This window comes from Pithys albifrons, chromosome 8 (assembly GCF_047495875.1).
Source record: "Pithys albifrons albifrons isolate INPA30051 chromosome 8, PitAlb_v1, whole genome shotgun sequence".
In the NCBI taxonomy this organism is placed as follows: Eukaryota; Metazoa; Chordata; class Aves; order Passeriformes; family Thamnophilidae; genus Pithys; species Pithys albifrons.
The window spans coordinates 25,523,700-25,548,546 of NC_092465.1; the positions used below are offsets into that span (position 1 = coordinate 25,523,700).

Below are 24,847 nucleotides of genomic sequence, written 5' to 3' on the forward strand. Positions count from 1 at the left end.
AGTCATGAGGTTGGCACCAACCTGTGGGAGATGCATGGTTTTCAAACACTTAAGCCCCATTTGATTTTGATATACCACAAACTCCGAATACTGTTTTAACTACTCCTAAAAAAGCATGAACCTTATTTCCTGGAGCTCTTGTAGTGAGTGTCATTAAGGTTCAGTTTTTTGTGTTAGTTTAATGGTACCATCCCAGAGGCAGCTGAAAGGAGATGTTTCCACACAAGAGTCTAGTGTAACAGAGAACTTCCAGAACAAAGAAAAGCAACACCTTAGTCCCTACGCCAATGGAAATCTGCACAAACTGATGGAGGTCTCCAGCAGGGGAAACTCAGTGGTAAAATGTATGGCATCAGCAAATGAACAAAATATTTGCTCTGCTATTTGCACTTTGGGGTTTCTAGTGGAAAATATTTTCCCAAAGTGTGAGAAAATATTCAAAAGCATATCACAGAGAAGTTATGATAAACCCCAGCCACAACTGAAAAGTGACTTTTCAATGAACCAAACCAATTTCTCCTGAAAGAAAGCAGATGATGGAAACCCCCTTCCCCACAGCCAGTTTGAGTCTTTATGCACAGGGGAAACAGGCAGTGCCATAGCCAATGCTTCATAATCCTCAGCACTGTAAATATAGCTGAGGCACTATATAGCATCTGTGGAATACCTTTAGAAAACCAGTATCTCAAATCTTTCCAGCAAAAATAAGAGTCTTTTTCCTTGCTTCCAAAGCAAAAAATGTAACATGTATTTATTTGTAGCATCCTTACATCAGGTTTCAGAGCAAAAACCAGGCAAATACTTAAAAGGAGGTGTTGAAGTTTGCAGTGTTTAGGACACATCAGTTTGATAGAGTTTCTCTCCAACAGGCTGCAGATGTTTATGTACTGATTATTTCCACCAAAAGTCTACAGTGAAAATTACATTTGAGAGGAGTGGATTAGACACAGCAGGTGGATAGTGGTCCCTTCAAACAATCCTTCAAATCAGTTTCCAGCATTATTGAACACCAAAATAATGGATAAAAAACAGAGACACAGAACCCTCCTAATAGTTAAGCATCTTTTAACATGGACTTCTTTATCTTCTCTCTCACAAGCCAAAGCATCGATACTTTCTGTAGAATTGCAAGAATTTACTTACCCACACATACTGACAGGAATGATGAAACAGCTCCAGAAATGCTGATTCTGAAGATAACATTTACAAAATCGTATCAGAGCTATGGAAGTGTTAACCTGAAAGGACTTACCTGCACTTCAGTTTGGATCATAACTCTCACTAGTTATACATCTTTTAAATGAGATGACTGAACCTTATACACGCTGACATTAATTCTAAGTACCATCCTAAATGTGAACGATGTACTGTATTATGAGAGCAAATACTATTCACAGCTTAAAGATAACTCTCCCATTTGCTAATTAGACATTTTAACAAGCAGAGGAAAACTATCTTTCGCAAGGAAGAGAACAAAAGCCAAGGAAAGAAGCTACTCACATTCCTTTGAGCCGTTGCCACATTTTCTCTGCATGTCCTCCTATTTGATACTTTGCAGAGGCGCTTTCCAGTTCCCGAGTTGTTTCTGTCGCTCGAGCCCCCATGGTTATTGTCCTACAGCAATACAGTCACAGTCAGGCTCAGTAGCAAGTGAAAGCAGTCTTTAGTCCACTCCAGATTTCAGAAGATCCACGCATGTTAGACAGTAGCTGCTGTCATATCAAAACACATCAGAATTACAACAGCTGAGGGACGATCCTGCCTGAATAGCTATTCACTTTGACAGACAAATCCACTCTTCCCCCCCACAAGCACGGAGCAAGTACACACAGCTCCTCTGACCTCACGAGTCTAATCCATACGGGTGAGCCAGCTACTACACTACTGGCTGCTCAAGCTCTTTTCTCATGCACTTTTTCTGCTGTACGAATACACAGAGAAGCACAAAAGATTCCTTAAAATGGACTATAATTCATTGCCATGCAGGATAAATGTGAATGGCTTTAACAATCCAGAAGGAAAGAAAGGCTGGTTTCTGCTCTGCAGGTTGGAGAAACAGGCTGCAATAGGAAAGCAGATGGTAGAAGCCAGTATCAGCCACATCATCCTACAAAAAGAGTATATGTCCAAATGCCAGAGCTTTCCTCTTGTTAGTTGATCCTGAATTGTTTCTTAGTGAATAAATATCTACCAGCCTCTCAATAAAAATGACTGAACAGATGCTAAGTCTGTAGCAAAGACACATATAAATCCCTGCAGAAGAGAAATCAGAGAACGCTACAGGTTGTTATTGAAGGAATATGCTGTAATGATGACTGTTCACCTTCTCCTAGCAACTCCACACAGTAGGTAACTGTCAATTTAACTGGTGGAAAATGCAGCAGCTGCAAGACAGCTCGCTCTGCAAATCCTTTGGGACAGCAGCATGTGTGTGTCAAAATCTGATGCTGAACTGTGTGTGTCTGCCAGCAAAAAACAATTCGGTGCATGCAAACAGCAAAAGGGTTGAGGACTAATCAGTACATCAGCCATGCAGCAGATTGCCTGCTCTGCCTTTCAAACACAAACCTCATGAACCTAGTTGTACAGCCAAATGCGGGTCTGGAAAGGACAAAGGACAGGATTTCCTTGGTGCTTCCTCAGTCACAGACTGGGGTTTGCAGAGTAGCTTCTGCACTCTGTAAATAGCACCTGTCTTGCTTGGTGAGTCAGTAACAATCTTCATTTCTGAAGCAGCAGCCAAATAATCAAATATACCCAGACTTATCTCAGTGATCATGTTTGTTTCAATCAGACTAAGAGCTGTGCAAGAAGCCAGGCAAGAGGAGTGTGCCAAGTGGGAGTAAAGATGTCTGAGCATTGTCAGCTACTGGTGCCACTGCCAGCTGGGAAAAGAGCTTTGGGTCCACAATGGAAAAGTAAGGATCAGCATCCTCAGATGGTAACTGGAATGAGCCTAAGGGTAAGGGACGCGTATCTCAGAATGGCTTTAACTAAACAGTTTTATCTGTGTTAAATTTTACAACAATGTGAGATGATGAGAGGTTCCCATCTAATGTAATTGGCAGAACTAGATAATACTACTAAAGGTACTCAGATTCTTACACAAAACCAGAAAGAAGCTCACTGCTTTGAAATAATCCTAACATCCAGAATTTCCTAATCAATTGTCTTTCTCTAGGATACCGTTTATGCACATTACAGAGATAAAATACACCTTATTATAGTTATAAACCAGTTTGAGGTGCATCTTCTGCACACTATTTTCAGATGGACAATTAAACAGCATATTTCATTTATTTCTATGGATTTAATACATACATAAATTTAAACTACTATTTATTCATGGACTTTCACCACAGTATTCCTGACCCCAACGTAAAATAGTCAGTCACATAAAATTCACTAGTAATATCTAAAAAACAGTCACTGGATGAGCGAAGCCACAATTTTCAAATAGCATCATAAGACAGCAATGGAGGAACACCACCACATGTTTTTTTCAAAACTGTAAAGCATTTATTCAGTCAAAGGCTGCAGTAGTATCTTTGAACCATTTAAAAGCTTCCAAAGTTTCCACTCCTATTATGCATGGATTCCAACCAAAGTTTGCAAGAAAGAGTATAAATATCCTTCCATGGAATAATTAATGAGAACATCTCACACTAATCTGGACTCTTCCCTGACTTTTATCTTTCCTGCCAAATATTTGAAGCAACATAAAGAAATTAACTATTTATAGTAACCACATGAAGCTCCAGGGACAGAGGGAAATTTTAAAGGCCTCTTTTTTTTTCTCATGAAGTATTTCCTGCTCTTGTTGTCCAAATCTATAATGAAAAAAAAACAAACTAGTGTTTGTAAGCTGTTCTCTCTCACTCACAAGGAAATCAGTGTTGAAAATATATTGCTTTGATTTACTCAAGAAAGATATAATGAGAAGGCAATATCCTTCAGGAAGGAAGGAAGGTACAAACTGCCCAAACAATATCACTGTAAACAGAGACACACCTGCTAATGTCACCAGAGCTTCACAAAAGAAAATTGTAAAAACTCTGCTCCCTGAAGCACCATGCCACTGCAACAATAGAAATTCCTACAGCAAAAGCACCTGACATGGCTTAAGGAAAGGACAAGCCAAACAGCCTCTAATCCAAAGGTTTATCCTGACAGTCAATATAGCAAGTCATCAGAGATGACACTGAAGGATGAAAGTGTATCTCTGAAAACGAGAGAGCAGGAAACATTTAGATAGATAAGGCATGTGAAAATTAAGGAAGTTGCCAGAGAAATTGTCTTGTATGACCCTAAGGAGAGTGAAACAAACCATCTAAAACAAAACATAACCACAACTTCTAGGTATCCTGTTGTCTTGAAAACATGAGCAAAATATCCTCATGGAAACACTGGGAAAGGAAGGACCTTTCATCCTTTTAGGTTCTGTGAATAACACTTGGAGAACGAAGTAGATGAGCCTTTACCCTCCCTCGGGCTCAGCAGAAGGCTGGCTCAGGCAGCACAGGATGGCAGAGCCAAAGCAGTGCCTACACACCTCTGGCTGCAAGCAGGGACATGGGGCAGAAAGGACAGACTGTGCCACTGGAATGCAGAACAGCCACACGTACAGCCTGTACATAGCAACGAGGGGATCAGGGCAGGAATTACAGACAGCCTGACTTGCTCAGAGATACAGATCTGTGTCCCTACAGTACAAGTAGGGATAACAAAGATCTAGAATGCCAAACAATAAGCAGCTGCTTTAGGAAGCCAAGGCAATTGGAGAGATAGCACCTGAAATTATAAATTATTCTTAATAGTTGTTGTCTTTCCAGTTCCTGTTCTAGTTCAAGTTTACTATCCTTGCCTTACATAACCCATTGTTTTTGCTACAGTCACACCAAGTTGCTGTTACAGTCCACCTTCCTCCTAAAAAACAAAAAAACTTTTTTGCCCTTTGCCCACAGCTGTTTCTATTTTTTTAGATTTCAGCTTAAAATTCCCACACTGAAGTCAACGCTAAAGGAAAGTCTCTTTTAGTCAATATGGAGATATATTAAAATATAAATCATTAACTTCTTCCCTCTTAATGATGGCAACAATAAAACTGTCCCAGTGCCACTGAATCCTCAGATAGAAAAGCTTACACTAAAGTCCTTTCATCTAAAAATAATTCACTTTAGCAGTAATATCAATGCAAAGGAATAATTTTAAAATACACATACCAGTAAAGAAATCAAGTTGGCTTTCCAATATTGAGTACTGAGAGACATTTACAGTTATGCTAAAAATCACACAGTTGCAGTGAAAAGAACTTACCTTGAAACTGGGAAAATCCTGCTGCTAGATCAGTTAATTAGCTATAGACACAGGAAAGGGATCGTGCAGGTTTTGATGAGGAGAATTAGAGCTTTTTTAAAAATAAATTCTCTGCTCCTGATGGGAAATTAAATATGCTGCCTTGTTTAAAATTAATCTTTAAAATATCTAACTCATGACACATGGAAAATGAGGAAGTATCAAGAGACCTGCAGGGTGACTTGTCAAACTAATACTCATCCTTCCAAACCTGACAACACAAACCTCCCTGTGGTGGAACTGCAGGAGAGCCATGAACCAATTAGGAAATTTGAAAACCTAAGTAAGAAACCAAAACAAAACAAACCCTCAAAAAGATAAGATAAATTTAATGTAAATAGTGACAGCAAGTATTAGACTTGTACACTGTATGTCCTGGCCCAGATCTACCCAGAACTAACACATATGTAATTTTAAGCAGGTACAGCACTGCATTTATTTGCTGGGTAAGACAAAGTTCAACAGCCTTGTATATAACAGGGTTAAATCACTGAAGAACTGCCTGCCAGCACACTCAAGTGCTGGTAACATGGTGCTTTGTGAACAGAACCTAAGACAGGGCAGACATCCCTTCACTCCAATTCTGCCCTTGCAGAAAAGGAGTGGTTTGCTGGACAGTGTCCTCCTGCCTCCTCCTGCGCTCACCACTGTCTATGACATTGGCACTTGTGAAATTACGTGCAATCCCCTTTCACAGAAGCAGAGTTTCCAGCTTGCTTACAATGCCTAGATGTATCAATTATAATTCAGTAAGAAAGGCAGCAGAGGAAGAAAAAATATTTGGTCTTATTAAAGTTTATGGACTTTATTTCAATATATAGATCTCCAGCAATCTGGCAATGGCAAAATATTGATTATACAGTAATCTTGGATTTTCAGATTCTCCACAGAACATATTAATAAAATTAGTACAGTTACATAATTGGGGAATAGCAACTTTAAACAGTTATGCATATGGTCTACCAGTGCATTGGCATTGACTCAATCAAGTAGGTATAAGAGTTGATTGATATACTAACAGTTCTTAGATGATCTAAATAAGGAGATCCAATGGGGAACATTTTCCCTTCTTTTTTTACTTTAGCATTTTTTGCTACATCTGATTTATTGCATTTGAGGCTTGTTCATATAATCACTAAAGAATATATATTCATTCATATGTCCTGCAAGTACCAATTTTAAGTATAGCAAGGAGAAATAAATATATTCTATTTGTTCGCTATGTGCATGGCATCTCATATTAGTAATGAACATTGTGTTAGACTTATCAAAGCTTTTAGGCAATTAAAAATGAAAATACCCATGAAAGTTTGCATGCAAATTAGCTGATAAACCTCAGGGCACAAATAGATATATATTTGCAGACCTACTTATGATAAATTAAGACCTTGTCACATTTGATTGTTCAATACTGCCCCTTATTAGAGGTCACCAGCACCAAAAGTCTGTCATGACTCTGTGTGAGTGTTCACAGACCAATTCAGTGCCAGGTTGGGTTTGTTAAAGCAGATGTCTTAAATCTGCACTCGTCTAGGACCTCACTGCAGTCCACAGAATTTAAATTCCAGGTGCCTTGTTAGACACATCTATTTTTAAGTTTACTTTGAATGTGATTTTTCACTCAATTTAGAATCAGAATCATTCACTTAATTCAGTGAACCGAGCAATCTGAAAAACTCTAGGAGATGGAGAGATAGCAAAAAATTAATAAATGTCTAGATGTGTAATGCATGAGAATCGTGCTATGAATAATCCAAACAAAAAGAACTGCAGAGGAAACTTGCTACTGCATCATAAGCAGGAAAACAGAAGACAAAGTGAGTGCTTTTTAAGCAGCTGGACCTGGAAACAAGCCTTAGAAGCAAAGTTTGAAAAGCGTTGAAAACAAAGACAGACAGCAGTCAATCGAAGAAATCAACCGTTCAGTAGAAAGTGTCTTGCATGTCAGTGAATAAAAAGAAGTAAAGAGTGGTTCAAGGCAGGGTGATTAAAAGAACATCTTAACCTGCTTTGTAAGACAGATGCTCAGCTGGGAACTTCATGCTACATCTTTCTCCAGGTATTTTTAAGTTGGTCTGCAGAAATTCACTGGTAGTTTAAGCTAAATGGTAACTGTTTCATTCAATGGGGGGAAATGAAGAAAAGAATGAGGAGTACAGAATAGTTATGAGACTTTCTTCAGTCTTAATTCCCCTTAAAAGTGACTCTTTTATAACTTCTCAGTTTTTAATTGCAGTACTTCAGAAAGAAAGAGGGACTATAGAGAACCATTGAAAATACGATTAGGTTTTTCTGAAAACAGCAATTGCACATAGCTCATACAGTGACACAGGGCAATCAGCAAAGCCTAAGAAAACAGATTATAGATTTTTAAGGTTTTGTGACTTTTAACTTCTTTACTTACAATGAATTGGCAAACTTGTTTTGAAAAGCATCAGTTGAAGCTGAGGAGGAACATTCATGCAAAGAACACTAGCTTTTAGGAACTTCTTAGGAAACAATTTGGCTACAAAACTATATGGTAATTTTTACTAATAGAGGAAACCATTCTAGAATCAGCAGCAGCCTTGAAATAAGAGGGATTGAAATTGCCACAGAGAATCAGAAGGCAAATAGTGTACTTCATAACAACACGAGATCGCTGCTTTACAATGTCAAAAAGGGCAAGACTGCCCCCATAGTGAAGAATAAACAGTTGCAGAATAAATAAAAATGTTCCAGGCTAGTTGTGCTCCTTTTATCAGTGCCCACTACCTACTTTATCACTTTTTGGATGTATTCAATCCCTTCTTTAGGAGGTATTATACTTTCGATAATCAGGCACAGAAGTGGTAGTGCTAAAAAGTCATTTGAACACAAAAGCCATGGTTAATTGTGAAAAATTGTAACTGCCAATTTACTGGTATTTGCATGCAACTAGAGAAAGAAAGAGAGAACAAGGAATATGAAACAATAGGAAATCTAGATTTCGCAAAGCATTTGCCAGTTTATCCCACTGAACTACATCTGCTGTAAAGAAAATAACTAGTCCATGGTGGCAAGATGTATAGACAAAGACAACATGGAGCAAAGTCATTTCAGCTAATTATTGTCTAAAAGAGGTTATTTCAAGCATTCATTTTTAGCAACTCCACAAAAAAAACAAGAAAATCATTCCCTTTTGCTTACTTACACAAGGACCACAGCAATAAAAAGACTCTAACAGAGCAGTTGCCAGCAGAGAAAAAAGTCTTGTCATCTCAAACTAAAGAGGCAAACGGGACTGTACTGTGGCCATAGCTAGTTTTATTGTACAGAGGCTTTCAACTAGTAGCTGACCCCAAACAAGTGGAATCAAACCATCATGCCCCACACAGGATTCCTTTCAAACCTGAAGAGCGAATCTGAGCTTTCAAGAGAGAAGGGCAGAGACACTCCCTTTGAGACATGGGACCTTCTGCATCATCACCCCAAGTATGTCCAGTACATTTGGTGTTGTTCTCTTGCATGTGCTGGAATGTGCACAATAATATCTGGTTCAGACTTAGTCTAGTCAGAACCTCTACACTTCAGGGAACTGCTACAGAACTTGAAAAGGCCCTTTCTTAACGTTGACCTTAATTTCAGCAAGATGTATTCCAGCTTTTGGCTTTTAAATATCTTAAAAGTCAAATGGAATATTAAACTGATGGTAAAAACTGGCAGCACATTTTAAAATGAGTTCAGCAGTCTAGAATGCAAAAAGATTAACGACAAGAACAAGACTCTGCTGACAGATGTTTAGCATCACTTAAGCCTGTTTGAGATCACTGGAATAGGCAAGTTCAACCAAAGTATAAAGGTAAAGTTTAAGTTTCAAAATTGTTCTGGCAAAATATATCTCAACCGAGTTTTACATATCAACCCATGATTTGGACTCAGTGTCTATGCAGATATTTTTCAAACAAAAATTAGAAGAGAGAAATATATTAATACAAATATAGAACCATGTAAAATTATGAGTTTGCAAATAAAATGTTTGTTTCTTCAGTGTTAGACAGCTTAGAATGACAGGTTCTAAAAGCATGATTTAATTACCTAGCTTATTAATTTGTACTTTATTGACCCTTGAGCAACTGAAGATTAAACATATGCTGAAAGGCTGATTGTTAGTGGAGCCCAGCAAAAGTGTTCATATTTACAGTTTCAAACCAGAGGAGCAACTGAACTATTATTAATGCCAAATGCATTACTGATGGACCAGTCCTAATGTACTAATAGCTAACAGTACAAAACAGTAAGTTCTAGCTGGTGCTTCACTCAAAATGAAAATATTTCTGACCCTTCAGAAAGCAGCTATGGAAAGCAGCATGTGCACTGTCTATGAGCTGACAAGTACATTGTTTGGTCCAGCCACGTGCATTGCTCAACTCAGACTAACGCCCCAGTTTCACCAGTTCCAAATCACTTTCAAGAGCAATGGCATCACTGAGGTATATCTTTACAAAACACTATGTGGTTTTATTTTACTGATTAGAGTAATAGACGATAAGAGAGAACCAAACTTAAAATTATTCCAGGGTTTAATAATTATCTTTATTAATGAACTTATGTCTCATTTCCAATTGGTTTAGCTCCAACTCTCAGCAATAGTATCTTTTTCCATTTTCATCTCTTGCCTTATAAACCCTCTCTGCAATACCTCTCTTCCTCTTATCCATACCTAAAGATCATATTCTAATCACCACATAATCTTGATTATAAACTAAAGAGTTTTTAATTCCCCAGTGAAAAGGTACCTTTGTCACACTTTTACAAAATAAAAACAATTTTCAATGTCATAACTCCTTTGTGAAATTAGCCTGAGTGTCCCAGCTGAGCTCTCAAATAGTTCTTTTTTTTGTGCTGCCACAGTTGTTTTCTGTGAAGTAACTGAATTTATCATCAGAAAGATTAAGTTCATAAATACTTTAATTTTTTTTTTAATAATTAGAGGTCAGCTATGGTTGATGGCTTCCAACATTGATGGGTTCACCAATCGGATTACTTATGTGACTTTTAATAAATGATGAGTAAAAGATAAACAAAAAAGTTTTCTTATTTCAGGCTACAAAATCACCTGATTGAACATCTAAGAAAAAAACCAGTAAAACAGGATAGAAAACTACTGTTTGATTGTTAGTTCAGAACTATTTTAAGCATCTTTACACTGTTAAACAATTTCAGGGCAATATTTGATGTCAAAATGACGACCATTAGGGCAGTTATCTGACTATTGTTGCAGAAAGAGAAAAGCTGCAATTGTAACTCAAACTTGGCTGCTTTTTTTTTTCTGGGATAAAGGAATGACAGCATAGTCTCTGAAAATTCAAAAATCCCAAATTCAGGGAATATTTCAAGTCAAACACATAATTGCCAATATAGATAGAAAAGACATGCAGTGTTTATATTCTAATCTAACAGCTAGTTTTATCAACCATCACTTGGCAATGTGGCCTTTTTCTTGTTGTTTTTTGTTCGTATATTTAAAAGATGACTGTACATTAGGATATGAAAAATATTTACTATATTGTGATGGAAAGCGACAGGAGGAAGATATGACATATTGGGTTTGTGCAGCACATTTTTGGTAATAGGGGAGCTACAGCCACAGCTTCTCTGAGAGCTGCCAGGAGGTTTCCCTGTGTCCAATAGTGCCAATGCCAGAAAGCTCCAAGGTGGGCCTGCCACAGCACCTCTGGGATAACAGGTCTTAGAAGATAAAAAAAGCCACTGAGCAGAAGCAAATTGCAGCCTGAGGAGCGAGAACATGTGACAGAAACAATCCTGCAGACACCAAGGTCAGTGAAGAAGCAGAGTGAGGAGGTGATCCAGCCTCTGGAGCAGAGATTCCCCTGCAGCCCATGGTGAACACCATGGGGACTCAGGCTGCCAGCCTGCAGCTCATGGAGGTCCCCAGCAGAGCAGAGATCCACCTGCAGCCTCTGGAGGACCCCATGCCAGAGCAGGTGGATGCCCTGAGGAGGCTGTGACCCCTTGGGAAGCCTGTGCTGAAGGAAGCTCCAGGCAGGATCTCAGAGAGAACCACGCTGGGGTAGGTTGGCTGGCAGGACCTGTGACCCTGTGGGGGACCCACACAGGAACAGCCTGTTCCTGAAGGACTGCACCCCTGGAAGGGATGCATGTTGGGGCAGTTTGTGAAGAACTGCAGCCTGTGGGAAGGACTCAACACTGGAGAAGTTCATAGTGGACTGTCTTCAATGGGAGGGGCTCCACACTGGAGCAGGGGATGGACTCCCCTCCCCCTGAAGGAAGCAATGGCAGAAAAAACTTGTGATGAACTGACCATAACCTCCATTCCCATTCTCTTACACACCTTGTGGGAAGGGGAGCAGGGGAGGATGTAGAGAATTGGGAATAAAATTAAGCCCAGGAAGAAGGGAGGGATGGGAGGACGTGTTTTTTTTAAGATTTGGTCGAGTCTGTTTTGCCCATGAAGGTAACTGCAGAGTGATCTCTCCCCGCCTTTATCTCAACTCAAGAGCCTCTCAACATATTTTTCTCTTCCCTGTCCAGCTGAGGGGAGCAACAGAGTGTCTTTGGTGGACACCTGGTGTCCAGCCCAGGTTAAAACCAACACAGACACTTAGTAAGTCATATTTTAATACATCAAGATCCATTATAGGTTTCAAAAGACTTGTAAAAAATTTTGAAGTTCACATGTAACATTTGTTTGCTTGGTATAAGATGTTAAATAATATATTTTTATTTCAGGCTACAAAATCTGTAAAAGCAGACCATTTGAGGACTAACAGGATGTTCTCACCACCAAATATATCTTCCTCAAAAATTTAAAGCCACCAAAAAGCAGTTCATTTACCTTTCATGTAGAGAGAATCTTTGGTGAGTGCATACTGATTTTAATAAATCTGCAAATTTAAGTGTTCTGCTTTGGGCTTTTGCTTGGAAAAGGGGTAATATAACTTGGACAGTTTCTGCTGATTGAGCTCTCACGGAAAACTTAAAATTGGGTATTTTACTCACATTTAGCAAGAAAAAAAGAACAAGCTATTGAACACTTCCAGCATGCTCTTCTAGTTCAGTCTCTTATGCATTCCATCACAAGGATTTTGTTTCATTTTCCATTTGAAAAACCTTTCCAGAACATGAATTACATATTGTATCTGGTCCTTGAATTTGGAAAAACTTGATTGGACCCTATGACCTATTTTAAGCTGAAATCTGCTTAATATTGCAGTATTAGAAGATAGCTCTATTCCTCTATGCTGATCAGTCATTATAGACTTTAAAATCTATCTGAATCATTGGTGCATTATTCAGAGAATTTTGGAAACCACTGCTTTTCTGTAGTTACACAACTAAGTTTTCTGTGAAATACTGTGTTTCATAGAGAAATAAATTTACTTTGCAAAAACATTAGATATATTTAACAAGTTTGAATTGTATTCTTTGACGATAGATGTTTACTAGTGAACGTAATTGAAACTAAACAATGCAGTTCTATGCAAAAAATGCTGATTTAGGATAGGAAGGAGCCTAAACCTCTCAAATTACAAAGGTAAAAAAATTACAAACTTTTCCTTTTCTGTCAACAGTATTGGTATTTAAAAATTATACAGTTCAGGAGTGAGACTGTCACTGGGACAATTGCAAGCAGCTTAGCAGTTCTCATGACATTTCAGAAGACAGGTCTCTGAGGCATCTCTGTTTGGTGACACAGACACAATGAGCAGCAACACTGTCCCACACATCCCAGGTGGGTAAAGTACTACTCCTTCTCACATTCCACTGACAAGTAAAGAGGTTCACAAACCCTGCTTTCCACTTTTTAGAGAAGAGTTTACAGTCAGAGCTAAACTGCCACCTCTCCGTCAGGAAAAAACAAGACCACTGCAGGGGTCACAATTTGAGTTGCAGCAGAGAATTAAAGCATCCTCTGTGCATATATCCAACAGTAGAGATTTCCCTCTTTAGGTGAAGAAGCACATCTAAAATATCGTTGAAGTGTTGTGTAAGCAGTGTGGTCAGAGTAAAACTTCCTCACCATGAACTCAGATGTTCTATGACATATTTGGAAATCAGTTAAAATGTGACTAAATTATGTGACTAATGATTTCTGAAGTGTTTTTGGGGCTAAAAAGGGTGATTGCTCAAGAGTGTTGCTAAAATTAGCACAGGTTTACACAGTCCTTATGCACCTTTAATATAACTTTACCTGTCTTTTGAAAGGCTTGATGAAGAGAAATTAAGCAGTAGTGGGTAACATAATTTCTAATACTGTTTTAATATATACTCACCTTGTATAAAAAAGCAGCTACAAGGTACATGAGAACTTCGTACCCGATGTTCTGAATTTTGTAACTTGTGTTGGTGTGGAAAGTTATATTGAACTATGAGGCAAACAGAAGGAAAATAGACCAACAAGCAGAAATCTAAGTTATCCAAGTGCTGTGACAGGTATACAAGACAAAAACATAGGAGCACAGGCATAACAACTAAACATGGCAAATGAATTCCATCTTACACTTGTCTTCACAAGCCAGACCAACATGGTTCCTGTTTTTCTAAGAGAGAGAAAGACTAGTCATGTATCAATTCTGATATTAAAAATATGAATTACATTAATTACATTAGGAAACCTAGTGAACATTTTCTAGCATCAGCAACATACTGCTTGATATTTTTCACATCAGAAAGTACCACTGTATCTAAACTTGTTTAAAAAAATAGTAGGTCAGATCACACAAAGAACCTTTGTACAGGCAAAAGTCTGGGAAAAGCAGGATGCAACAATAGGATCAAGACTTCCTTTGTACCTCTTTATTTCAGCATTATGCACCAGTGAATCCTCATGTATCAATATCCCACAGAACAGCAGAGACTAAAGCTACATAGGTGCAACTCAGCCAAACTGGTTTTCTGCAAGAATAGGAAACCTATTCCCCCTGCCTTATCTGACTGGTCTCAGCCAAGAAATTCTCCCAGTACGGAGATAGCTACCAGTGCTGGTGAAAGAGGGGTGCATACATAGGTGAAGATATGATCTGGAAAAGAGGAAAAGAAGGGATGGTAAAGATTCCCAATGTCTTCTTTGGGAGGCATTTAGAAATAATAGAAAAGAGCACTTTATTTGTCCATGGAATGACTTGTCCTGAAGTCTTCCCAGTCCCTAAGCCTCCAGCAGGCACCATGGGAGTGAAGCAGCACACGCTGTAGAGGGATAAAGGGAAGGAATCACTTCAACCTGGACACAGGCAAATTCATGAGACCAGTTCAGAGGCATCCAAAGGTGCTGAGGGAGCCAGACAAGGTCCTTGTGAGGCTGCTGTCTATCATCTATGAAATATCAAGGGAACTGGGGACCCCAAAGTAGAGAAAGCACAGAGGAGTCCTTATTATTCCCCTGCTGCAAATACTTAGTCAAAGAATAGAGAGGAGATGCAGGGAGGTACTTCTCAAAGGCACCCCTTTATAAGCTAAGACAATAGTCAAGTAGAAACATGAGAAATTCTGGCATTTGGGGGAGAAAATTATCATGAGAAATTCCAATATATTGAAAATTATTTTCATCATGAGAGTAGTTGAGTACCGGAAGATGTTGCACAGAAGGGCTGTGGAATTGCCATCCCAGAGTGTCTCCAAGGCTCAGCTCAACAAGTCCCCAAGTACCTTGATCATGTCTGACTACAGGACCTCCAGAGTTCCCTTCCCTTCCAGGTAAAACCGGGGCTCCAGGATTCTAACACATATCAAAGTACTGCCACTAAAGCTGTATGAGAAAAGCTGTGCTTTGCACTCCAGTAAATTGGGACTTTTCATTTCCAATTATCTGAAAGCTCTTTTAAAGAAGTACTTGAAATTTGAACACTTCACATTGTTTCCAGAAGCAGGATATAGACAATACAATTTACCTGCAGAATTCATTGCTGCAGGATGCAATTTATTTACTTATGTTATTAAGATTTTTAGCAGATTAAGTATAAAAATAACAGTGATATAGGATCCAAATTAAAAGGCTCACAATCTTCGGGCTTGAGTCAGACCATAAGCATATCACCAGACAGAACAAAAGCAAATTTACCTGCTTACAATAATACAAAATTCTGGCCGGGTATATCTAATACAAAATACTATCAGAAACAGAAAGATTAATTATTTAACTATTTTCCTACATGTTATGTGCTGGCTTTAATATTAAAGGACTTGAAGAACTCTTTTGTGTGTTTGATTTTCCAAGGTAAGTAACAGACAATACTGCACCTCGTTATTTCTCTGCCTTTTCCTTTAGGCATTTTTCCAAAATATAAAAGAACAATTATGCTGGTATGCAAAAGACTGATAAAATATTGAACACTTTACTACTTACAAATTATTGTTGAAACATGTGTTTACTAAATCCATGTTTTTGTGTGCAAAGGTACTACAAAACAGATTCCAAATTTAATATGTAATAATCCAAAATATAATGGTTCATGAGGCCCAAACAAAGGCTAAAAACATTAAAAGGCAAAAGCCTGGAAGAATTATCTGCTTTGTTTTAAAAACACATTTAAAATGAAGAGACATTAGCAAATTTAATCTGCTATAGCTGACATCATTCCCAGGCATTGATTCAAATTCCAAATTTAATTCTGGTGAAGCTTTACTAAAAGTAATGCCTTCTGCAGCTTCAGAGCCATCTGACTGAAGTTATGTACTGATGACAATAAAAAGTAACCAAACCAAACATGGTTTCTGTAAATAGTTCTTAATATTAAGGATAGACAAAATATATGTTACATTGGCCTGGTACAACATTCTATTGGATGCTGCTTATTATTATCAGGATTTATGCCCTTCCAATTAAGTACCAGTATAGACTTTAGAGTTCTCTTAAATGCATTTTTTTTTTCAGATAGGCACATGTTTTTTAATCACAATTTGCTGACTTTTGATACAGTAAGGTGAAAATGTACTTACTACTGAAAAGAGATGTAAGACATGACTAAGCACAAAACAGAGAAAAAGAAAATCGAAGCTGGGGAAAAATCGCTTCCATAGGCATTCATGACATTCAGCAGGAATTTAAATTTGCGACAATTGAAAAATGAAGATTCATCACTCTGATCACACTGACACAGAGACTTCTTACCCAAAAAACTGTCTTCAAAAAAAGTATTACCATATAAAACAATTCTATAGCTTTTTATGGTAGATATCGAAGTATACTTAGTTTTACCTTTTACTGACTTCACAAAATTGGCAGGAAATTGCTCAAGTTGAAGCTTTCTTGGGAAATCTCAGATTCCAAATTCACTCACAAAAATTATCTGAAAGTACACTTGGCAGAGGCTTCTATAATCTCACAAAAGGCCACACTGGAATTTGCTGGAGACTGACAGAACTCCAATCACATGTATTTGCATATGCAAAAATCATTACTTGCATGAAAAAATTGCATTTCTTCCTACACACTGATATTTAGCCAAATCAATTAAATACCAACTTACATAACATCTCATTAATCCCCATTAGTGAGCATTTGTATAGTTCCTATGGTATCTATTTGTAAGTATCTGAGAGGGTAAATACTTTTCAGTTGCAATGAAACACTGAGATGCTCTATTATCTTCTCTTTTTTCTTTTAATTACGGCTTTTAAAAACACACCCACAAAGGTGCCAAGCACATAATATTAAAATCCTTCTCCATACCCTTTTCAGTTCCTCAACTCCTTCCCTCATAGGAGTAAGTGCTTAAGAATACACCTCAAAATAAAACTTTAAGAGGTGAAATCCATATCCAGGAACTTTTTTCAAAATGCTTTCCTACTCCTTAGATTAAAGGTTAAAGAACCCCAAACTTTGACTCTCACTCAGAGCATCAGGTTATTCAACACATCCACAGCCTTCGAGCTGACCACTGAAAACAGGAGGTACTCAGTGAAAAACCTATTTACATGTTTTCTTAGTTTTACATTGCTAATCAATAAACACCTTCACATTAAATTTCAGTTTGCAGGAATAACACAGTTCACTATATACTACAAAATGCTATTTTAGAAAAAAAAATATTTGAAAGGTACAATAATAGATACATTCCCTTTGTGGAGTATGAATATGCTTTGTGTTAACAAAGCTACTGAACATGGTGAAAAGGAGGGCTAAGAAGGCAAACACAGTGCTTTGTGGTTTTAACAGAATCAGTGTGGAATCACAGAATATTCTGAGCTGGAAGGGACCCACAGGGATCACAGAGTGCAGCTCTTACGTGAATGGCCCACACAGGACTGAACCCACAGGATGCTGTCACTAGAACCATGCCCCGACCAACTCAGCTAATACAGTCATCTCTCAACATTGCCTCACACAATTACTACCACCTACAAGCAATCCTGCCCATATTACAATGAATTCCTAAATGCTCTGGGCTTCTATTTTGATAATTTTTTATTCTGTGTTACCTTACCAACAGCAGTAATGACATGTGTTTTTTTGTTTGCCTGGTTTTCTGTGGCTCTGTTGGTTGCTTTTTGAGGTGAGGTTTTTGGTTGTTTGGGGGGCTTTTGTGGGGGCATTTTTTTAAAAAGAAAAAAAAGAAAAGAAGATAAAACACAGGGTTTTAGATTTCCTCAGGAAATCGTGAAAGTTGGGAAGATGATAGTTGAGACTGAGTTTCAAAAGCAAGCCTGACCTACTTGATCAGACTTATTTTAAAGTGGATTATAGTCTTTGCTGAATGCAAATGAACTCCAGAAACTTGTCTTACAAGTTATTTTTTCCAGACATCAAAGCCCAACCATGTCAGACATGAAACAATCGATTTTCTTTAAAAGTTGTGGATTTTGAGTTGCAAGGATTTTAAAAGATGATAGCACCCACCTTCTCAAAGTTTGTCCAATACGGATTTCTTGGCAGCTGAAGGCATGTGGAGCAGCATTTTCTTCCATGAGGAAAGGCAGGGAAGTTGCCCAGGGAACACAATGGTAGGACATAAATGGAGAAGGTAACCAAGGCCATTACGGATAAACTCACCCCATCTGTAATTTACTGCATCTGTAAGACACAGATCAGGACAGGAAGTTAGTACAAGTACATCCTTTTAAACTCTTTTCATAATACTCGTTGTAGGTGAAAGCTTATTATTCTAATTCAAATCTTTATGAATGTGAAATACTTGCTATCCCACAGTTTACATAAAGCTCAGGAAAATGTAATAGTTTACAGCATGTGATAAAAGGGCTGTTTCTGGCCCAAAATAATGCAGAAGTAGTGATGGCCAGCTGAATGCCCTATACAGTACCCTAACTCCAGGCCAAGGCACCGAGAGCTGCCCAAACAAAACTATGCTTTGCACTGGGCTAAGTTTTAAAGAAATGTGGCCTTTTATAGGAAACAAATATTTTGTTCTGCAGAATCCTTTCAGTCTACCATTTCTGATTCTTCTTACTTGCTGCATACTTTGAATAGCAAGTATCAGATGGATGAAACAAAGTATTTTTGCTAAAAAATTAAAAAGTATGCAGTATCTCAAGTTTCTCATAATCTCTCTGTGTTCTCCAAAGCAGCTCTTTGTTTCATTTTGTGTACAAGGTTTCAGCCACTTGTATGAACACAGCAGCCCAGAAAGATCTTTTGTAATGCACTAAAAACAATAGAGAAAAAATTCTGTAAGGTTTATGTTCTACGTTCTTGCTGCAAATTCAGTGTAAGTAAAAGTAGACCTAATCCAAAATCCATGTAAGTCCATGGCTTCCCAAAGGATGCTACAAAATATTTACAGACATGCTGGAAAGCTTCAGTTGAAAAGAAAGAAAGCAAAAATAAACAGACAATAGCAACAAAAACAAACAACAGGAGACAAAACCAAAGCACTCATCACTAAGCTAACAGAGATTTTTTTTTACTCAAAAAACTGTCTTGGAAAAAAAACCCCAAACCTGTTTTTAAAATCTCCTAAAAAACATGGAGTTTAAGTCTAAAAAGAACTCTTCAATGAAGAGTTTGTGCTTTCTAAATAATGAGTTTCTAATCAGATTGGGCATTTTTTTAAAAGCAAGAACAACATGAAGAATAATAATGAACTTAAAAGACTAACACTTTAAAGAAATTAAATCTTTGCATTCGATCCTCCTACTCATTTCATTTTTATCCTTCTCATATAAGAACATTTAGGACTTAATGACACAGAAAACAGTTATTTGGTGCCAAGCCAAGAAATTTGAAAAAAATATATATTAGATTTTTAATTAACTGATAAAACATCTCGGAAATTTGCATTAATTACACACCAAATTTTAGAAAAGAAAATAATAAAAAGTGCCATTTGTGGTCCTACTTCAAAGTATTGAAGACAGAGCATACTTTGAAGCCATTACTATGCATTTGAGGATGGCTGCATGGACAAGAGTCTGTTCATTGAGCTGCTGAGCCCCAGAGCAGTCTCCCCTGCAGTGGCTGTGCCAGGGCACTGCCCACGGAGCTGCCAGCAGGGGCTGTGGCACTGAGGGCCAGGGCGATTGTGCTTTGTAATAGCATTTTAATAATATTACCGGTATTACTAGTAATCATCTAATTAATATGTTGCAAAATTAGAAAGCAGAAATTCTTCAGAGTTGCTGGTTTGGGACTTATCCCTAAATCCAAAGGAGCTCTATTTTCAATGTGACAAGTCAGGACCTTCTTGTGCAGTTTATGAACCTGATTCTCCGTGATCATTAAGCACTCCAGCACAGCTGTGAGAATTTCACAGACATACAGCCATGGGTGCATATTTAGACAGAGCACTCATTTGAGGGTGGATGCTCTGGGACAGACAGTGTACAAGGGAGTGAACCTGAGCTGACTTGGGAGTTTCTCCACTTTGTATAGAACACAAAAGTATTTTTTAAAATTTTGTTATATGAAATATGCAGGATCTACATTCTGCTTTTTTAAAATTCCTATTGATAAAAATAATTAGTATGTGACATAAGTACAAACCATAGCAACGTGGGTCCTTAGCTAAACCTTTGACTGTGCAGAATTAAATGCTGCTGATTTTAGGTGTCTCTGAAGATGCTTTATGCTTCTGAAAACCATTAAAAATGGGTTCTATATGTCACCTTTTTTTATATATAAAAAAGATCATCTTTCTGTCGCCTAGAATTTAAAACTGGGAAGGAACACAGATGAGAAGAATCCTGAAAATGAAATTATAATAAAGCATGGAGTATATTCAATGCACCTTTATCCTAGAAAACAACCTTTAGGATTCAAAGTTACTAAATGAAATGCATTCTAGCAATGGAATGCTGATATCCAAGTTCATTTTAACTTCAGAGTTGTGAGTCTTTCCTTATGTGCAGCCTCATTTACATGACTGAATACAGTCTCCATGTTCTCCAAGCACCAATATTGCAATAAAAAAGTCCCAGAAACTTGGCTTTTTCAATAGCAAATGCATTACATTCAGAAAGTTCTTCGATGTAAGTTCTTCCTTATATAGTCTTCAGTGAAGACCACAGATGGGAATAACATTTGCTCACACTTATTGCAGTGCAGGCTATTTAATAATCGACGTGTCGGAACACTTCATTTTGCTTAAAATAAGTAGCTTTTAAAAGAAGTAAATTCCAGGGGATAAAATTCAAAGAAGTTTCTTTCTTCTTTAAACACAGTATGGAAGTTCGACAAATGTGCAGGCCAAAATCCTAAAAGACTTCACAGCAGTTGCAACTAAATGTAGATGTACTCATCACTCTGAGCAGGCTGAAGTTCTAATGTTCTTCTGACTAATTAACACAAATGCAGTGTTGAGGTTTAATGAGAGCAGAAATTTAATATTCACTTGACCATTGAGAAGTGAACAAACTGATGCATCTGCAGGGACAGGAAATCATCCATGTGCTATTTTCTTTATACAAACTATACAGAAATGTGACATCAACTGACACTTACCCTCTCCCTGCTATAACAATAAAACTGTAAAGGAAAGCTAAGTTGTGTCAGGGGAGGATATTAGAAAAAGGTTCTTTCTTCCCCCAGAGGGTGATTGGGCACTGAACAGGCTCCCCAGGGCAGTGGTCACAGCACCAAGCCTGTCTGAGCATTTGGACAGCAGTCTCAGGCCCATGGTGTGATTCTTGAGGATGGTCCTGTGCAGGGCCAGGAGTCGGACGCAACAATCCTTGAGGGTCCCTTTCAACTTGAATATTCTGTGATTCTGGGAGATGAACTTCTCTTCCAAACAAACCACTAGATATTTTTTTCTACTAGCAAAAGTAGTGTGGCAACATTTTAGAACTGTGCAAGAAATACAATCTGACAGGAAATACATTTTAAAGGACATTCACATAACAGGGCACCAGCGTTCTGAGGTTTGAGTATGCATTGCTTTCTGCATGATCAGCTATTAAAATCAGTGCAAGATGCAACCTTAGAATCATAGAATATCCTGAGTTGGAAGGAACTCACAAGGATCATCAAGTCCAATTCCTGGGTTTTGCAAATACAAACCCAAAGCCTCTGTTACAAATTGCTTGCACTCAGTCACCCCTACAAAGACTACTTGTAATCAGCAAAAACGTGATTTTTCTGGGGTTTGTTATGTTGTAGACAGGGCATGTTCTACTTAAGTCCATTCTTTTTAAGTACATTTTTAATTGTGATATATAGTTTAAAATGAGAATATTTATTAATCTCAGATGACTGATTTTATCACATACCCACTCAAGCTTCTCTTATACTTCACTAAGAATTCCTTCTGGTACAGAGAAACTGGCTGTTAGGATAACTGTATGGATGTTAAGCCTCTGAGGAAAATGTAAAAGAATTTCTGTATCTACTCATATTTGAGAGAACATGAAAGAGTATTCCTCTTGATTTTTAATAACTTTTTGTAATACTCAAGTCAAATGATTTTGTAAGAAAACTGTGATTGTGTAACCCTCCTGTGTCTCCACAGACACTAGCCATTCAAATAAAATTCCAAGTTCTAAAATTCCTTATTCTTAGATTCCTGTATCTTGATAAAAAGATGCTTTTTTGAAAGAATTGCAGTGTTCTCCTTTCCAAATTAAAAGATTTATTAACTTTACAGAGTTATTATTAATATTTAAATAAAACATGTCACATATTATAGTTTGGTCTGAATTACCTGAAAACAAAAGGAGATATACTGAAGGTTCAAATGAAGGAGAGTTCACCCTTAGAGCAACACTGTGAAAAAGAGCTAACATGACTAAATTGTTTGGGGGTTTTTTTAATGAAAAAGTTTCTTTCTTGAAGAATGGCTTTGGCAGATGAAGATTCAGCACAATTTACAATTGTCACAATAACTATACAATTATAAACCATTGTAATTCAGATATAGATTCATACACAGAGTTAAGAAATTGTGAAATAATTTGTCAAATAGATGTGATGCCCTAAGAGTATGTTCTGACTTTTTTTTTATAAAATTTCCTTTATATTCCCTGATACAGAGACCTGAACTTGGAATTGCTGTGATTCATTTTTCTGAAAGGAATAATTATATATTATTATTATATTATATTATATTATATTATATTATATTATATTATATTATATTATATTATATTATATTATATTATATTATATTATACTGCAGTAAATCGTTCATATCTGCTAGATTTAAAATAAAGGACTATTTCATTTGTAGTTGGTTTTGTTTATACAGTAAGAATGTAACTTTTCCCAGAACTTAGTAATACTCTCATCTCTGACCAAAATTTGTTACAGAAACACCATTAACTTATCAGGAGCATTTTTAAGAGTCTGCTCAAATACCTCATCATTTCAATTTTTACATGTTACAGTGACACTATCTTCTCAAAGACATTTGTCAGTGATGGGCACAATGGAATAAAGTGTTGCTGTAAGAACACCAGCCTTAGCTTCTGGAGGATGATCCATCTTTGTCACACACTGCCTGTGTGACCTTGCCTAATTTGCTCAGTCTCCCCATGCCCCAGACTCCTCTTTGGTAAGCAAAGGCAAAGCATGTGCCCCTTGCCATAATAAGGTGTAATAGTTATTTTCATTTATTCCTTGACATGTTTCTTAAATAGGGAGAGGGGAAAGCAGGATGCCAAAACAACAACAACAAAAGAGCATTTTTGCAACTATCTGCTCTGTATTACATCTGGAGAGGGTGTTGATGTTTTTCAGTTTCTTGGGTGGTGGGATTTTTTTTTTTTGGGGGGGGGCATGGTTTGTTTCTTGGTTGCTTTGGGGAGCTGTGTGTTGGAGTTGTTTAAATTCACAGTGCTAGAAATCTAAATACTCTCTACGGTAGAATTGTTCACCAAGTTTTTCCAAGTTTCTGTATCCCTTGTTGTAATTCAATTTGTGTCCCTCCAATAGAATTCCACTGTGAAACCAACCCAATATTGTCTGGAAAATCCAGACATTCGTAGACATTCAGCTTCCCAAACTGCACACATGGTATACCTCAAGGGTGATCTGGAAACACTCCTGCAAACTCTCATCATATCTGGAAGTGAATGGAAACAAAACAAAAAGTCTTTCTCAAGAAAAATTCTGCTGTACCATCCACTAAGGAGCACTTTGCTTCTTATGGCTGGATAAAGCATTGTATCCTTCACAAAGACTTCTGCAGATGATGTTATATCACTCTGTACTGCCTCTACACGAATGTTTTCCAAACTCAGCTGCCCATAAATTCTAAAATAATACTACACTGCAAAAATATTTTAATCTGTGTAAACAGTTCCTTTGACATAAGTGAAAAGGTGTAAATTCAGCAAGAACTATTGCAATAAACTTGGATTCCTAACTAAGCTCAGTTTCTTTTCAAGCAAATAAACATTCACACTCCATCAATGCAATAATAGCAGTTTTAAAATACCTGAAGTTTTATGCCTTCCATGGGACTTTAAAAAGTACTAAAACATGCAAAGGTTCAGGTATTTCTCTTTTGGCAATTAATGTTTCAATTATATTGCATTATATCTTAAATATATCTTGAGACATACATTAAATGTTTATTTTTGTATGTCTTTTCATTTATTTTAGTTTTCTGTGTTATGTCACATTTTCTTCCAAACAGGTCTAGGCCAGGTCAAATTAAGGACCACAAAACCCTAAATAAACATTCAGATTCTGTTTACAAGATGGACCCAAGTAAGAGCTCCCAAGGTTGACTCTCACCAGTGGTATTTTACTTCTAGAAGTTTCTTTTCCCCTAGAGCACAGAGTACAGGCAAGAAGCATGAGTTGTAAATGAAAACCAAATTTTGCAATCGGTCTAAAAGGGACACGGTCACAGAAGAGCTCCTGCAGCCTCTCTCCAGCTGGTTTCACAAGGAGCATGGAGGGCTCTGCTACCACACTTGCATCATACTCAGATACTTTCACTGGCCCTAGAGAAACGTATTTCACTGGGGGGAAAAAAAAAACAAAACAAACAAAAAAAACACCACAACCTTGGTAAAACTCTGTTCCCTTCTGCTCTTGTTACCATAAAGGACCTGAATTGTAAGATGTTATACTAATATATTACTAACAAATTTG

At 37.5% G+C, this 24,847-nt stretch overlaps 1 protein-coding gene across 3 annotated transcripts in view; it reads right to left on the reverse strand.

Annotated features, from left to right (window-relative positions):
* PDE1A (phosphodiesterase 1A) overlaps positions 1 to 24,847 on the reverse strand; it is a 183,917-nt gene that overhangs the window by 156,777 nt on the left and 2,293 nt on the right. Inside the window, exons 2-4 of one of the 3 annotated variants that reach the window (XM_071562123.1) lie at positions 18,194 to 18,367; positions 1,501 to 1,614; positions 1,144 to 1,190 (exon numbers count right to left, since the gene is read on the reverse strand). In XM_071562123.1, coding sequence (XP_071418224.1) covers positions 1,144 to 1,190; positions 1,501 to 1,614; positions 18,194 to 18,331 — 299 coding nt within the window. In that variant the 5' untranslated portion in view covers positions 18,332 to 18,367. Of the gene's footprint in view, positions 1 to 1,143; positions 1,191 to 1,500; positions 2,219 to 18,193; positions 18,368 to 24,847 lie in introns of those variants that run through there. The other 2 variants (XM_071562124.1, XM_071562127.1) reach the window with 2 other exon arrangements.